Source organism: Engystomops pustulosus, chromosome 2, assembly GCF_040894005.1.
Source record: "Engystomops pustulosus chromosome 2, aEngPut4.maternal, whole genome shotgun sequence".
Taxonomy (NCBI): Eukaryota; Metazoa; Chordata; class Amphibia; order Anura; family Leptodactylidae; genus Engystomops; species Engystomops pustulosus.
Genome location: NC_092412.1, coordinates 132,331,573 through 132,347,788, shown reverse-complemented (window position 1 = coordinate 132,347,788; position 16,216 = coordinate 132,331,573). Strand labels below are relative to the sequence as shown.

Sequence of the window (16,216 nt, the reverse complement as noted above, 5' to 3'; positions counted from 1 at the left end):
CTTTGTTTTATGTAGGCCCACTGCTAGCCTGTAGTGTCTGGTGCAGTAGTGACAAAAGGCACAGATTCTTTGGTGCAGCTGCAGCATTGCAAGGAATCTATGCTTTTTTTAACCAGTTATCTACACAGCTACAGGTGAAACACGTACTTGTGAAAACACAATCAAAACAGGTTTTTGTGAGACAGTTTTGGCTTAGATTTTTGCAATGCCTTAAATACACACTTTAACTATTATGTTATTACCTTTTTTCATGACCTCTATAAAATTACAATGCCTTTAGACATACAGGTGGTCCCCTACTTAAGAACACCCAACTTACAGACGACCTCTAGTTACAAACGGACCTCTGGATATTGGTAACTTATTGTACTTTAGGATCAGCTGTAAAAGTTATTAAAGGTGTCTGTAATTAAGCTTTTATTGTTTAATACCGGTTCTTATTACTCCTCAACATTTTAAAAATGCAGTTGTCAGAGACCAAAAAAAATTCTGGCTGGGGTTACAATTATAAAGTATACAGTTCTGACTTGCATGCAAATTCAACTTAAGAACACACCAACAGAACCTATATTGTATGTAACCTGGGGACTGCCTGTACTATGTGAAAGACATGCCCATTGGAGAGCAGTTCTAGTAAACTGGTAGTGCATGCATTACATGGCAGGCTAGCATGTATTGCTACATCCTGGCACTAATGGCTTCAACATCGCCAAAGAAGATACACCCGATTTACTATTACATTTCTAAAAATAAGTGTTCTGTGCTTTACTATCTACTTCATAAACATGGAACTTTTTTTTCTACTAAGGTTAACCCTAGCCGATTGCCTGTGGTTATTGGTGGTTTGCTTGATGTGGACTGTTCTGAGGATGTGATTAAGAACCTCATACTTGTAGTGAGGGGACAGTTCTCCACTGATGAACTTGTGGCTGAAGTGGAAAAAAGAAACCGGTAGGTTCCCAACATTCCTTTTTTATTTCTGTGGCTATTCTTCCACTATTCCATTTTGCCACTCCCTTCACTTGTTACCCATCCTATTTATTGACTCTGGTGTAGAATGTCCTTCAAATACTTCCCTTTACAACTTCTCTGACCTAATGTCCCAGTACATTCCCACATATAATAATTACTAAACTTCACATGACCACTTCCTTCACTTTTTTACCTAACTTTTAAGAATGTCTTACCCAAGTATCCCTGACAGTCCTTCATGGATATAATGTTAAAAAAAAATAAAACACACCTCTTTAGGACACGCTAGTTACCCAGCTGCCACTAAAATACCATGGGGCACATTTACTTACCCGGTCCTGTCGCGATCACCGATCCGGACGGTCCAACGCAATTCACCAACGTTGTGCGCCCGAGATCCTGCATCTGTCGCTTCCCCCGGTGAGGTCCGCCTGAGTTCACCACCTTCTTCCTGGTGTATGTGAGTGCATGTCTTGTCACAATTTTCTATGTTAAATCCTGCGCGTTGTCTGGGCCGTCAGACGATCCAACGGATTCGATGTGCCAAAATCCGATCGTATGCACCAAAAACTCCTGTTAAGTGGAAATCGGAAATCGTCGGGAAACTACCTTTAGTAAATGAGCGCCCATATGTACAGCTTTTACCATTACCTGTTGTGTCCCACCCTATCGCTTGGGGAAGGGTCCCTCCCCATGTGAGCCCATTTTAATGCTTTTATTGAAGAGTAGATTGGTTATTTTTCTTATTACTTTTTAGGCTAAAGTTGCTACTGCCATGGTTGGAGTCTAGGATCCATGAAGGATGTGAAGAACCAGCCACACACAATGCTTTGGCAAAGATTTACATTGACAGCAATAACAACCCAGAGCGTTTCCTTCGTGAAAACCCATATTATGACAGCCGTGTTGTTGGAAAGTATTGTGAAAAGAGAGATCCCCATTTGGCATGTGTGGCATACGAGAGAGGACAATGTGACTTGGAGCTGATTAATGTATGTGCTTTGTCTCTTTACAATTATTTTAAACTTTTCACCATTTATGTCCTGTGCAAACTTTTTTTTCGTTTATTTTTTTTTTTTTTTTAGTTTTTGTGCTGCAAATCAAGCTAGTAAGGAAGTTTTTTTTTCTTTTTAGGTTTGCAATGAAAACTCTCTTTTCAAAAGCCTGTCCAGATATCTGGTACGCCGTAAAGACCCAGAACTGTGGGCCAGTGTGCTGTTAGAAAGCAATCCATACAGAAGGCCTCTTATCGATCAGGTGCGTGCTATTAAGTATTGTGAGATGGAGATAGCTGTTGGTTCGTATTGTGAATGGTTTTCTCCAAATAAATTATTATGTATTTCAAGGTTGTACAAACAGCATTGTCAGAAACTCAAGATCCAGAGGAAGTATCTGTAACTGTAAAAGCTTTTATGACTGCAGACCTCCCCAATGAACTCATTGAGCTATTGGAGAAGATTGTTTTGGACAATTCAGTTTTCAGTGAGCACAGGTATGTAAGGATAACAAAAAATGTGCAAAGCGGTTGTACTTGTCAATGTTTAATAGTCCTCATAACATTATTACAGAAAGCCACTCATGAAATTTACAAACTGTATTAAGTCATGTACACAAGTATAGTATTTAACCCCTTAACGCTCTGCGCCGTAGCTCTACGGCGCAGAGGTATAAGGGCTGTATGAAGAGGGCTCACGGGCTGAGTCCTCTTCATACAGAGGTGGGGGTTTTTGCATATTGCACAAAACCCCCACCGCTAATAACCGCGGTCGGTGCTTGCACCGATCGCGGCTATTAACCCTCTAAACGCCGCCCGCAAAGTCGCGGGCGGCGTTTAAAAGACGGCGGCGCGCGGGCGCCGCCATCTTTTTTTCGATCGCCACGCCCCCGAACGTCATCGGGGGGCGGCGATCGGTTGCCATGGTAGCCTCGTGTCTTCTTTTGACACGAGGCTATCTGGCAGCTGCAGATTCGTTACAATGAGCCAGTGGCTCATTGTAATGAATGTGCTGCAAAAATGCCATATATTGCAATACAGAAGTATTGCAGTATATGGTAGGAGCGATCTGACTATCTAGGGTTAATGTACCCTAGATGGTCTAAAAGATAGTGAAAAAAAAAATAAAAAAAAAAGTTTAAAAAAAAAAAAAAATTAATAAAATATTAAAAGTTCAAATCACCCCCCTTTCCCTAGAACGGATATAAAACATAATAAACAGTAAAAATCACAAACATATTAGGTATCACCGCGTCCCAAAATGCCCGATCTATCAAAATATAAAAACGGTTACGGCCGGCGGTGACCTCCGAGGCGGGAAATGGCGCCAAAATGTCCGAAATGCGACTTTTACACCTTTTTACATAACATAAAAAATGAAATAAAAAATGATCAAAATGTCGCACAGACCTCAAAATGGTAGCAATGAAAACGTCGCCTCATTTCGCAAAAAATGACCCCTCCCCCAGCTCCGTGCGCCAAAGTATGAAAAAGTTATTAGCGTCAGAAGATGGCAAAAATTTTTTTTTCTTTTTTGTACACATTCGTTTAATTTTTTAAAATGTATTAAAACACAATAAAACCTATATAAATTTGGTATCACCGCGATCGCACCGAACCAAAGAATAAAGTAGGCGTATTATTTGGAGCGAAGAGTGAAAGTCGTAAAAACTGAGCCCACAAGAACGTGACGCACGTGCGTTTTTTTTTCAATTTTTCCACATTTGGAATTTTTTTTCAGCTTCGCAGTACACGGCATGTTAAAATAAATAACATTACGGGAAAGTAAAATTTGTTACGCACAAAATAAGCCCTCACACAGGTCTGTACACGGAAAAATGAAAAAGTTATGGATTTTTGAAGTTGGAGAGCGAGAAATGAGCCGGAAAACCCTCCGTCCTTAAGGGGTTAAAGTAGAAAGGTCAAGAAACCCTACAACGCCCATCGGGGATACCATTAGCAGGCTCCCGGACAGGCAAAGACTGACTGCCTCATAAATCCACTCTACACTCTTGCACACTAAAATAACCAGGGTGAGCACAAGGCCTGAGGGAGGAGCGAGCCTGCCCTGCAAATTATAGGACATCCCATATTTTGAACAGTGGCCTCCTGTTTTGCTCACTGTACAGTGAGACATTGTGTGCTCACACATCGTGACCAGGTGCCATAGTTCTGGGGGGCGGGGGGGGGGGTGTTCTCGTGTTACAACCACAAATTGTGCAGCGGGCCCCAATAGTTGTGTGCATGATGGCTAACACTGCAAGTTCAGTACAGCTATGCCATGGCTTGTCTGGGGAATGTGGCAGTCACATGGACAGTATTTCCTGCATCACCAGTAACTTTTTGAATTAAAGTTGATCACAAGGAACAGTCAAATTACGGTTTACACTATACATGGTGTGGTTTTTGCTTACAATGGACCTTTCCTGTTTTGAAAATATTGTGGTAATTTACAAAGGATTATCCATTAAGTATTACATTTTAATTCTCAGAAATCTACAAAACTTGCTGATCCTGACTGCAATTAAAGCTGATCGCACCAGGGTCATGGAATATATCAATCGTCTGGATAATTACGATGCTCCAGATATTGCGAATATTGCCATCAGTAATGAGCTGTATGAGGAAGCTTTTGCTATTTTCAGGAAATTTGATGTGAACACTTCTGCCATACAAGTAAGATGATAATACATTTAAACTAACTTATTGTCACGTGCTCCATGTGTATTGAGTTCTTGTTTTATGACCATTACTTGTTGTTTAGGTGTTGATTGAGCACATTGGAAATTTGGACCGTGCTTATGAGTTTGCTGAGCGCTGCAATGAGCCAGCTGTTTGGAGCCAACTAGCTAAGGCTCAGCTACAGAAAGGAATGGTCAAGGAAGCAATTGATTCTTACATTAAAGCAGATGATCCTTCTTCTTACATGGAAGTTGTACAGGCTGCCAATGCTAGTGGTATGTATGTTTGACACTCGTTTGCACTACATTTCAGTGACTTGTTAAAATGCTTCATGGAGATTTAGCATCCATTTGTCATAAAAGCCAAGTTGAAAGGGAACCTGTCAGGGCGATTTGGGACACTGAACCACTCACAGGTCATTATGGTTAAGTCTCCCAAATCACCCTCTGTGATATTTGAAGTGTGCACCAAAAAACCCCAAACGTTATACTCTCCTCTGATTTCAATCCTTCGGTACCTTTGTGTCGGAGGTAATGAAGCCGATGTAGTACACCCCAGCTTCTCTGTGCAAGCATGTGCAGTGAAGCCACTTTACTGCGAGAGGAGGTACCTCTGTGGGATCCTGAGATGTGACTCCATGGACTCGCATCTAGGAGAGTATAAAAGTTTTTTGGTTTTAAACCTTTCACCCACATCGACTGTAAACTTCGATTAGTAGTTTAAGGTACCAAATCAGGTAGTTGAATCATGTATATAGAGCTAGGTAGATGTATTTACACACAGATGCAATTTTCTTTTTTCTGCATTCAGTGTGGCTAAATGATAGAAAAAGTAGTTCACAGCTATGTGCATTACTTTCTTGTGTGTAATACTAGTACAGTTATGAGAACCCAGAAGATATTCACATGACTTGTACTTCTGCTTTTTTCAGGGAATTGGGAAGAACTTGTTAAATACCTGCAGATGGCCCGGAAGAAGGCACGGGAGTCCTATGTAGAAACAGAGCTCATCTTTGCTCTGGCTAAAACCAACCGTCTCACAGAACTCGAGGAATTTATTAATGGACCAAACAATGCTCATATTCAACAAGTAAGTATTCTTTATCATGTCTTCACATGAGTAAGTTAATGTGTTTCACTAATCTTTTAATTTAGATGCTTATTTTTCTTTAACCCTTTAATTACCAGACCTGAAAAGTATTATAAATAAAATTGCATTAAGTTCATACACAGACTATCAGATTCAAACACGGAGCATCCAGTCCAGAATCAGTCCAACCATTCTGAAGTTAAAAAAAACAAAAATGTGAACTATAAATAGAATGGAAATGTTTTAGTGAAAGATTTAAAAGGGTTGAATTGGTGACTAATGACCATTTATTTTGATTCCTCCTGTAGGTTGGTGATCGATGCTATGATGAGAAAATGTATGATGCTGCTAAGCTGCTCTACAATAACGTCTCTAATTTTGGACGTTTGGCATCAACATTGGTTCATCTGGGAGAATATCAAGCAGCTGTAGATGGGGCAAGAAAGGCAAACAGTACTCGCACCTGGAAAGAGGTGAAACTTGCATCCTTTTAGTCAGTCAAATTTTTGTTAACCTATTTTGGGATGTTTTTTAATGCTTTTATTTATTTTTTTTTTTAACCACCCTTTGTCAGGTTTGCTTTGCCTGTGTTGATGGTAAAGAGTTCCGACTAGCCCAAATGTGTGGCCTTCACATTGTGGTACACGCCGATGAACTGGAGGAGTTAATAAACTATTATCAGGTAACTTTCATATATTGGGGATATATAGACTTGATTCGTATCTTGGTAAAGAAAATAGTCTACTGTTCTCTAAACGTATCTTTTTGTTTTTATTTGTTTTTATAGGATCGTGGTTATTTTGAAGAGCTTATCACCATGCTGGAAGCTGCTTTAGGACTTGAGAGGGCACACATGGGCATGTTCACAGAGCTTGCCATTCTGTATTCTAAGTTTAAGCCCCAAAAAATGAGAGAGCACTTGGAACTTTTCTGGTCAAGAGTCAACATTCCGAAGGTAAACCATGTTGTCTTTTTCACATCAAGATAAAAGGAAAGTGTTTAAGGTGAAAAGTAACTTTATATACCTACATTAATATTACAGGTTCTCAGGGCAGCCGAGCAAGCGCACCTGTGGGCAGAATTGGTGTTCCTTTATGACAAATATGAAGAGTATGATAATGCCATCATCACCATGATGAGCCACCCAACGGATGCATGGAAGGAAGGACAGTTCAAAGATATCATCACTAAGGTAATACTTCTCTGATTTGCCAAGTGTGTTTATTTGTGTTTGTATTAGATTTATTATATAAAGACATGCTAGACTCGGATTTATAACCATAGTTGCACAGTACCACGAAACTTCAATACTTTTTCGATACCATCCCACTCCGGAACAGTACCAGCATTTGAGAGAATTTGATACTGTGCTGTATGTAGTCGATGTGCTCATTGCTGCGACACGAAGGCCCCATGAACACTTCCACGCACAGGAGGGGATGAGGGGGTGAGCGCTGCTTGCCCCCGCCCCTCTTCATAGAAAATAGATATGGCCAGAGAGAGTCCATGCTCTATCTTTTTGCTGCTACAGCTCGGAACCATGAGTTCTTATTGCGCTCACCGTACCGAGCTCGTGTCCGTGTACCATTTATGGGGGCTTATGTATGGTCGCAAGCTTGCGGCCCAACATACGTCGTCCTGACGTTCATGTGCATGGGGCCTTATGTGAGGTGGCCAGATTACAGGAAGGCAAGCGGTCAAGTCAAGTGGAACTCACTCAGAGATCCTGGGACAGAGGTCATAATTCCTGCAGAGATCCCGTTATTGAGCTTCCCTTTTGAGTAATCTACAAGCTAACTACAGACAAAAATAAGTTTATCCAGTCCATGTTTCAACTGAAGGTAATAAATGGAAGCTTCCATGTAAATCAATGTTAACGCACCCAGAATAAGGAATTAATGAATAACTAATGAATTCAAGTTGACTAAAATGTTTAATAAAGGGATCATGGGACTAGATGAGTGGCGGAATAAAAATTAAAACCTGTCATTCATAATCATTCTGTGGTTTCTGTACTTTCAGGCCACGTTCACCTCTAGCAGTAGAATTGCGTTTAACCCCTTCCCGACATTAGATGTAGTACTAAGTCACGGACGGCTGGCACTTCCCACTCCACGAAATACTACTATGTCCCGCTTCTGGCACCAACTGCTGAACGGAGCTAATGCCAGAAGCTGTGGGTGTCAACCGTATATTGTATTCTAAAGTAAAGTTATATAAAGAATATAGAAATGAGGTAGCACCTTAATTGTAGTGATCTTTAGAATAAAGATAATATATTATTTTTATGGTACTGTGTACGGCCCCAAAAAGTACAAAAAGAAAGAAAAACAGATTTCACAATTTTCTTTTTCTCCATACATTCAAGAGTTAATAAAATCTCATCAATAAGCTAATGACCCCCTAAAATTAAGTATTTGGTAAGTTTATAGCCATTAAAAAGTGACAATGAAAATCTGCTTTGAATAGCGCACCTTCTCTTTAGTGCCCTGGCGTGTCCCCATACAACAGTTTACCACCACACATGTGGTAATGTTATACTCGGGAGCCATTGGGTATCAAACTTTGTGGAGCGTTTTCGTATTTTATTGGGTACTTAGCAGGCATACCGCTGTGCGCTGAGGAGGTGATCCCTCCCCCTCGATAGAGAACAGCAGCGCGCGGCCGAACACAATGGAAAAGAGAGCAGGTTCTATCTTTTCCCTGTGTATGGCCCGGAATGGTGCCACACGTGTGGCACCGTACTGCCGCCGGGCCGCCATTGCCGTCTATGGGGACGTATGTGCGGACGCAAATTTGCAGAAGCTTATATATCCCCACAGACGGCCATGTGAATGACCCCAAACTCTGAGAATGTGTACATTTTTTAAAAGACTGCTTAAAAATGTCCCAAAAACAAGTTCAAAATGCCACGTGTGCCGCCGGCCTAATGGGTTAGAACATATTATTCAGAGGTGCTACTCCTACTCCCTGGGTTTGAATTGTTTCTAAGTGCAATTCAAACACTATATATGAAAGTGTCCTCAAAGGGTCAAGTGCTCCAGCAGCTTTTAACCCTTCAAGATGAAGTAAGGGTTGCAGTGACGCATGGGCCAAATGTTCTTAAACAGTCGCTTAATACACAGTACAGTATTTTTAGTATCGCCACATTCATACAGAGTTCAACAATATAAGCTTCTTCAAGAAGAACTGGTAGCAGAGTAATTGGAGTAAGTTGTTTAATATCCGGTAACTTTTTTGTTTTTGTGCTTTAAGGTGGCCAATGTGGAGCTTTATTACAGAGCAATACAGTTCTATTTGGAATTCAAGCCGCTACTGCTAAATGATCTTCTGATGGTATTGTCTCCAAGACTGGACCACACTCGTGCTGTCAACTACTTCAGCAAGGTATATTCACTATGAGCTTTCTTGTCCAGTTTGAACATACACTTATATATGCGTGGTAATTATCCATGCATTTTCACCTTTTTGTTTTCTCGCGGTAGGTGAAGCAGCTTCCTCTTGTAAAACCATACCTCCGCTCCGTGCAGAATCATAACAATAAATCAGTTAATGAGGCTCTGAACAACCTTTTCATAACAGAAGAGGACTACCAGGTAATGGATTTATTAATTCTAGAATTTTTAATATAATGTTCAATTAGAGTGGTCATATACTGTGTATACTTTTATTTTCTGTTAAAAAGCCAAGTCTTGTATTTCCTAGGCACTTCGTACATCTATAGATGCATATGACAACTTTGACAACATATCCCTTGCACAACGATTAGAGAAGCATGAGCTGATTGAATTTAGAAGGATTGCTGCATACCTATTTAAGGGTAACAATCGCTGGAAACAGAGTGTAGAGCTCTGCAAGAAAGACCGACTTTATAAGGTATGTATTAAGGATTAACCTTTGTAGCAATCTATTTCAACCAGGGTACACCTAGTACTATTCTTACATCCCAAGCTCAGCCCAAAGAGGTTGGTGATGGACCCCAGGTTGCTCCTTTTTTGTTACAAGACTTTAATGTTAAACATGGTAAGAGAAACTTCTTTAATGGCCAAACATAAGGGAACAATGTATTTCAAAGTCATACACAATAGCAGACATTGGCTTTCTTTTTTTTTTTTTTGCAAAATATGATGTGAGTTGATGCTTTACATGTTTACCTTGCCTTTCTCTCCCAGGATGCCATGCAGTATGCCTCTGAATCGAAAGACACAGAACTGGCAGAGGAGCTTTTGCAGTGGTTTTTGGTGGAAGGAAAGAAGGAGTGTTTTGCAGCTTGTCTTTTCACTTGTTATGACCTACTACGGCCAGATGTCGTTCTAGAAACTGCATGGAGGCACAATATTATGGACTTTGCCATGCCCTATTTCATTCAGGTCATGAGGGAATACTTAAGCAAGGTAAGAACAGACACAAACTGTTCTGCACATACGAGGAAAAAGTCTAATCCTAAAGAAAGGAATCAAATCCTAGGAAGAGGGTAGAAGTGCTGTGTTCTAATCACAACTATTATTGGAAAGATAAACTAAACAGCAGTATACTTCCACAGTAGACACTGCTCACTTATCATAACAAAAGCTTGTTAAATCAGAAGTGACTTGTTAAACGCTGTAAAGATTTCTCTTGAAAGATATTTTATTTATTCAACATAGTTTATCATACGAGCAAGTGGTTGAAGGATTTTCGTGGGAAAGCACCTTTTAACATGGGTAGAGTTATATTTCGTTATTAAAGCGCTTTTGTCATTGGACACCCCAACATATTATACTTTTATACAGTACAGTTTACTCATAGTTCCCATCACCAGTGACAAACTCTTCTGCTAGTGGACATGTAACTGTGTGAGTACAGTGTATTCATAGATTTTGTGTGTGCTTGTAGAGTGGTCCTTAAACATGAATTACTACCCAATACAGTAATACAGGCACATACGTGGAGATTCCGTTACATAGTCCCATGTTCCTTCTGAAAATAGGGCACTTCTTTTCAGTCTCTGAGAATGGCTACATGGTTTTTAGTGCTGTGTGTGTTAATTGAATTGCCAGCAAGTTGGACAAATAGTTAATATCTGGGGTTTCCTGATGCAACTATGGCATCAGCCCAGCAGCGTGTTCCTAGTCGACCTAAAGGGTAGGTTTTAGGAGTTTATATATCTTCTTAGTGCATTGATACAAAACTGCAAGCATTTCTAATGGCTTAACTGTTTTTATTCAGTCCCAAAATTATTTAAAGGACATGCACCATCAGATTGACTAATGAAAGACTACTATTACTCGCCTACTTATTATGTCTTCTAGGGGTTGGTTCTGCATTTATTAAATCCTGGTGACGTTACCGGCTGTCTACAAGCTCTATGGGTGGAACCAGGCTAGTAAAACAAAGTGCGTGGTGCTCAGGTGACATAAACCTGAGTGCCTTTGGCTAATTTGCATATCTTTAAAAACTATCCAGGATATAATAAATGCTGTTTCGCAACCTAGAATACAAACGAACATGTGAGTAATAGTAGTCAATCTGATTGTAGATGTCCTTTAAATTTTACGATTATACAGTTGCTTATATTTTTAGCATGTTTCATCCACAGCCATTGGTATGGTGTGTTTTTAACTGGGTTATCTTGGCAAAATGAATGTATCATACTTTCTACATTAAATACTAAGGAGGAGGAGAGCAGATGTGTACATATGAAAAATATTTTATTAATCACAAAGAAGACAGAACAATATAAAAACATTTAAAAAACCCTAGAAAGGAGGGTGTACAATCACAACACTCCCCGAAACAATATAAGTACAAAGATGACACAAATAATAGGCAAATGAGGTGGACTGATCTAACAGGTGAAAAATAGATGAGGTAGGCTTGTCAGTAGAGAAATATGTAAAATCAGTATAGTTTTACATATTTCTCTACTGACAAGCCTACCTCATCTATTTTTCACCTGTTAGATCAGTCCACCTCATTTGCCTATTATTTGTGTCATCTTTGTACTTATATTGTTTCGGGGAGTGTTGTGATTGTACACCCTCCTTTCTAGGGTTTTTTAAATGTTTTTATATTGTTCTGTCTTCTTTGTGATTAATAAAATATTTTTCATATGTACACATCTGCTCTCCTCCTCCTTAGTATTTACAGTTTTAGTTAGATGTGTTTACCTTTCCCTATTGTATTTATTTGCCCCACCTTCCTATTATACTCATACTTTCTACATTATGGATTACGAAAAATTTCCTTGTAGGCTTTTAATACAAATTCTCAATGACCTTCAATTGTAGTCCTGTCCCATTCAGAGAGCAATTGATCCCAAAAGTTACCTGCCAGTTCATATTCTAGTCCTCATATCTGTTCTCTATGATAAGTCAGACGGCTATGTTCAAGAATGTAGGCTGTCCTGGCCTGAGAGTGTCTCATCAGAAGGATGTACGTTCGTCACTACTATACTCGCATGATAAAGTTGCCACCAGTAGACCTGCGGTAATTCTGGAATTCATAGCATCTTAAATTGCTATGATGCTGTGATCTGCTATAAACTGTTAAGAGAGAGGACATTGATGTTTGTGCGTACTTGGCACTTTGTACCAATCTAAAACACCGATACGGATGTGCTTAATATATTTAAGTCTGCAAGTGAAATAAATACCTGTGCATTTAGTCCCAGAAGCTGCTTGGATTTATGTATTGAATCCGGTGTAGAAACACAATGAAACCCATGCCTTTTACCTCTCCTTATCACGTTTTTTCCTTTTGATATCTTTATTATTTTTCTCTCTAACGGCCGCAGTTTTATTTTGATTTTCTTTGCTTATTCTTCCTTTTGTTATGCTTAATGTAAAATTTGATTTTCTAAGCTGCACCCTCTGAATTCCTTTGCAGGTTGATGCAATAAAGGAAAAGGTGAAAGTTGATTCTTGTTTTCCATCTTTAAACCTGGAAGACTAAGTCTAAAGAATCTGCATGCGTTTCCCACACCACCTCCTTTCTTTTACTACTACAGTTACTACTTTTGCTACTGCTATCCTTTCTTCCCTACTCCCCCTGCCCCTCAAAAACACTCACTAAGCCTCTGCTGGCTTAAAATACCAAACTAAAATAGTTAGAATTAGGTTGTTTTTTAGTGTTTTGCTACTAATCGGCTAATCTCAGGAAGATGCAAGGTATTGGTTCATAGTTACTGATGTTGACCTGGTCACTTTTTTTTTTTTTAAATAAATCTGAAGGATGAGATTCATCTCTCGCCACTAGATGGTGCACTCCTACAAATCTTCCTAGGGTGTAGATTTGGAATAACGGAAGTCTATGTTAATAGAGATTTGCATTAATCTAATAATCTTCCGTCACAATATTACCAAAATGTCCTTTTTTGCTGAAATTTTTATACCCAAAAGCCAGTATTTTCCTATTTCGGATCTATTATAAATGTAACTCATTTGGATGTCCTTCAGATTTATCCATAATTTTTCTCTTAAAAAATTAATCTCCTAAACGGTTTTTCTGACAGTAGTCATCGAAGCAAATTCTCTTGTGGTGGTTTCTTCTTCTCCCCCCAACTTCATTGGTCCAGATCTTATGGTGTCTGTGTACATTGTCCAAACATTTTCCATATGTTAATTTCCTGGGCTTTTTTTTTCCACCATAATATGTATGACCGTTTTTAAGGGTCAACTACTGCTTTAAGCATATATATATTTTTGGGGGGATATTTCAACAGATTTTGAAATACTTTGAGTTTCTTTGGCAAATGGCCTGACACCATAGGATCACAGTACTGGACTGTGGAAATACAGCAGAAGAGAAATCTAGTGTGACTGTGTGTTTTTGTGAAAACAAACCAGGTAATTGAACTGCAGTAGTGTCGCACTATTGAAGAACAGCATGAGTTTTTTACAGCCTTTGCATCGCCATAAGACGATAGACCAAGCATTTGCTGTTGGCTGTGTATGTACCGAAGCCTGTATGGCACACTCCATTTTCAGAATCCACTCCTTGCTTCAGTTCTGTTGCCGTTTCTTTTCATGCACACATTTGACACATAACAAGCAAATGGCGTTAAATGCATGTTTTCAGAAGAGTTCTTTTTTACCTTTGCAATGTGCTGCAGCTTCTGTGGAAAAGCCTTGCATAGTAGTTCTGACTTGAGGCTTACATGGATGACGCTAGGTATGGGAACAGAGTAGTGACATCCCAGGAAGCACAGGTGGTTGCATTCCATTTCCTTTGTCACTGCTAGTTCAATTTGCTGATATGCTTTGCCAGTGACCATCTAGAAGTCGTGATGATCTACAGAAGTCATAGTAATAGATCTTTATATGTATCTAAGCTTTGCTGTGGAGGGAAAAGGCAAAGTTCTGAAAGAAGACCAGAAGTCACAACTGCGCAGTGTCTTTATTTATTTATTTTTTCTTAACCCCTCCTGTTTTTATGGTTTACAGATAGTATATAAATGTTTTTATTTAGGATGGCCTCTCCATAAGGTGATTTCACAGGTGGACAAGGAGCATGTAGAAATATTGTACCTCTTCTTGTGTTGTCTTACAATGTTGGTGTAGAAGTAGTGTTTTGCCTTGTCAGAGCTGATTTTGTTTCCCTTAGTTTGGCCATGATGGTTAAATGGCATGATTAACACCATAACCCTGTACATTATTGCATGTGTGGCAGTGCTTTGCCTGTGTAAAGACCAGGACCACGCGCACAAATTGTTTAGGTGGCGTCTTCCAGGCCGTTATGTCTGAGTCTTCAGTACTCCTGTTCAGGCAGGATACTGAGCATCTAGGAAGATCGCGGAATTCCCAGCGTGCCTCATCTTTGCAGACCTCACAAAAGAAAGCCCTGTATTTAACTCTTAAAGTGAATCGGTATCTGGGCACATGGCAGCAGTTGCTGGTTTAGCTTCATGTTGTGAATCACAGAGGAGGACATGTAAGGGATCAGACAGAATGAAGAATGTTGGCTATAAAAGAGGTCAGGGAACATTTTTATACTTGTATACATATACACATTTAATTAACCACTTTTACTATATCTTCTACTCTGTGGTGTTTAAGACTTTGAGACTGGAACTAATGTGAATGATGTGCATGCTTGTTTAAGCTGTGCTTGAATTTTCTTGCAAGCCTATAGGTTGTGCCTTCTTGTATCTTCATGTCTTTAGTTCAGTGCAACATGAGACAAAAACTGCTTAGTACATATTTTGGAACTGATAAGTGAAGGCCTATTGTGTGTCACAATGCAAACAATTTCGCCATGATGTAATTGTGTTACTTTAAATTCTTTGTCAATAAATTGCACAACAATTTTTCACTACACTAGTGGTATAGGGGTGCCTATATGACACGATAACTAATGTTTCTCTAATTATGTTACATCCAGGTGTTTGCGCCAAATGTGGCTGCATTTTGCACATTATATACAGTTTACAACTATCTTTCGGAATATTAAGGCTTTTCCACGTTTTTTAGTTTTCATCATTATAGGAACTTCAGTTGCTAATGTGCTTTTCCTATCACAATTGATCTGATTTTCTGTGCTGTTTTAAAGGTTGACAAACTGGATGCCTCTGAATCCCTTAGAAAAGAGGAGGAACAAGCTACAGAAACACAGCCTATTGTCTATGGTAATTCGTGTTTTAACTTTTTATGTGACTATGTTGCCTACATATAACAAAGGAGCTTTAGTGTTGTACGTCTTTTTTTGGTTCCTACTACTTTTGTTGACTTTATTCAGGAACAGGGAAGAGGTTATGACTTACATTGCAAGTGGACAGTTAAATGTTACTGATCACATTCATGTCAATGAAAACACATGCGTTTGGGCCAAGCATCAGGCGTTTGCATTGGGATTGTAGACGCCACGTGTGGCCGCAACATCAGGTGTGAGACTACATTGACTTCTATAGAGAGGGAAGGGAGAGCAGCTGATGAAGACCCACAAGCTCAGGAAGAATTATAAATTACTGATAGCTGCTGAGGACACACACACTAAAAATTGTTTTCTTCACATCCCCATAAATCAATATTATCTTGTATTATCTTGAATCAGAGGGGGTGTGTCTTGCTTGGGGCAGCCCCTCCCATCTACTCCTTCCCATGCTCTATACCTCCTTACTTTTCAGCAGTTCATGTGATGTGACCAGAGTGATGTCCTCAAATGTCGTGTATCCTTTACAATTTCAAAATGTACCCCATGTATGTATCTGACGTGAAATCACAGCAGCCCCCATGGACTATTACTCATCCTCCATGGAGGCTGCAGTACAGTTTGCTAATGTGAGGAGACTAAAGGACCTGAGATGTCACTCTGGTGGTTTGACATGAATGTAACACCAGGCAGGGCTGTCAGTCAAAATTAAGGGGGAGTGATTTACTGGCAGCGCTGGAAAGAAAAGAGTCAAAGCCAGAAAAGCTAATTTTCAGGTCAGAAAAACAAATAATTTGGGTACAGTGCCTCACTGGCAGGTCATTATAGGTGATAAGGGGGGGTGTAACCCTT

The 16,216-nt window shown here is 39.6% G+C and overlaps 1 protein-coding gene across 5 annotated transcripts in view; it reads left to right on the top strand.

The window, feature by feature from the left end:
- CLTC (clathrin heavy chain) overlaps positions 1-16,216 on the top strand; it is a 56,701-nt gene that overhangs the window by 39,092 nt on the left and 1,393 nt on the right. For 3 of the 5 annotated variants that reach the window (XM_072136474.1, XM_072136472.1, XM_072136471.1), the window contains 17 exons: positions 809-951; positions 1,730-1,964; positions 2,107-2,229; positions 2,319-2,464; positions 4,459-4,642; positions 4,731-4,923; positions 5,580-5,737; positions 6,046-6,210; positions 6,312-6,419; positions 6,525-6,692; positions 6,780-6,929; positions 8,993-9,124; positions 9,223-9,333; positions 9,443-9,613; positions 9,910-10,131; positions 12,605-12,625; positions 15,266-15,341. In XM_072136474.1, the coding sequence (XP_071992575.1) occupies positions 809-951; positions 1,730-1,964; positions 2,107-2,229; positions 2,319-2,464; positions 4,459-4,642; positions 4,731-4,923; positions 5,580-5,737; positions 6,046-6,210; positions 6,312-6,419; positions 6,525-6,692; positions 6,780-6,929; positions 8,993-9,124; positions 9,223-9,333; positions 9,443-9,613; positions 9,910-10,131; positions 12,605-12,625; positions 15,266-15,341 (2,506 nt within the window). The remainder of the gene's footprint in view (positions 1-808; positions 952-1,729; positions 1,965-2,106; positions 2,230-2,318; positions 2,465-4,458; positions 4,643-4,730; positions 4,924-5,579; positions 5,738-6,045; positions 6,211-6,311; positions 6,420-6,524; positions 6,693-6,779; positions 6,930-8,992; positions 9,125-9,222; positions 9,334-9,442; positions 9,614-9,909; positions 10,132-12,604; positions 12,626-15,265; positions 15,342-16,216) is intronic. The other 2 variants (XM_072136476.1, XM_072136473.1) reach the window with 1 other exon arrangement.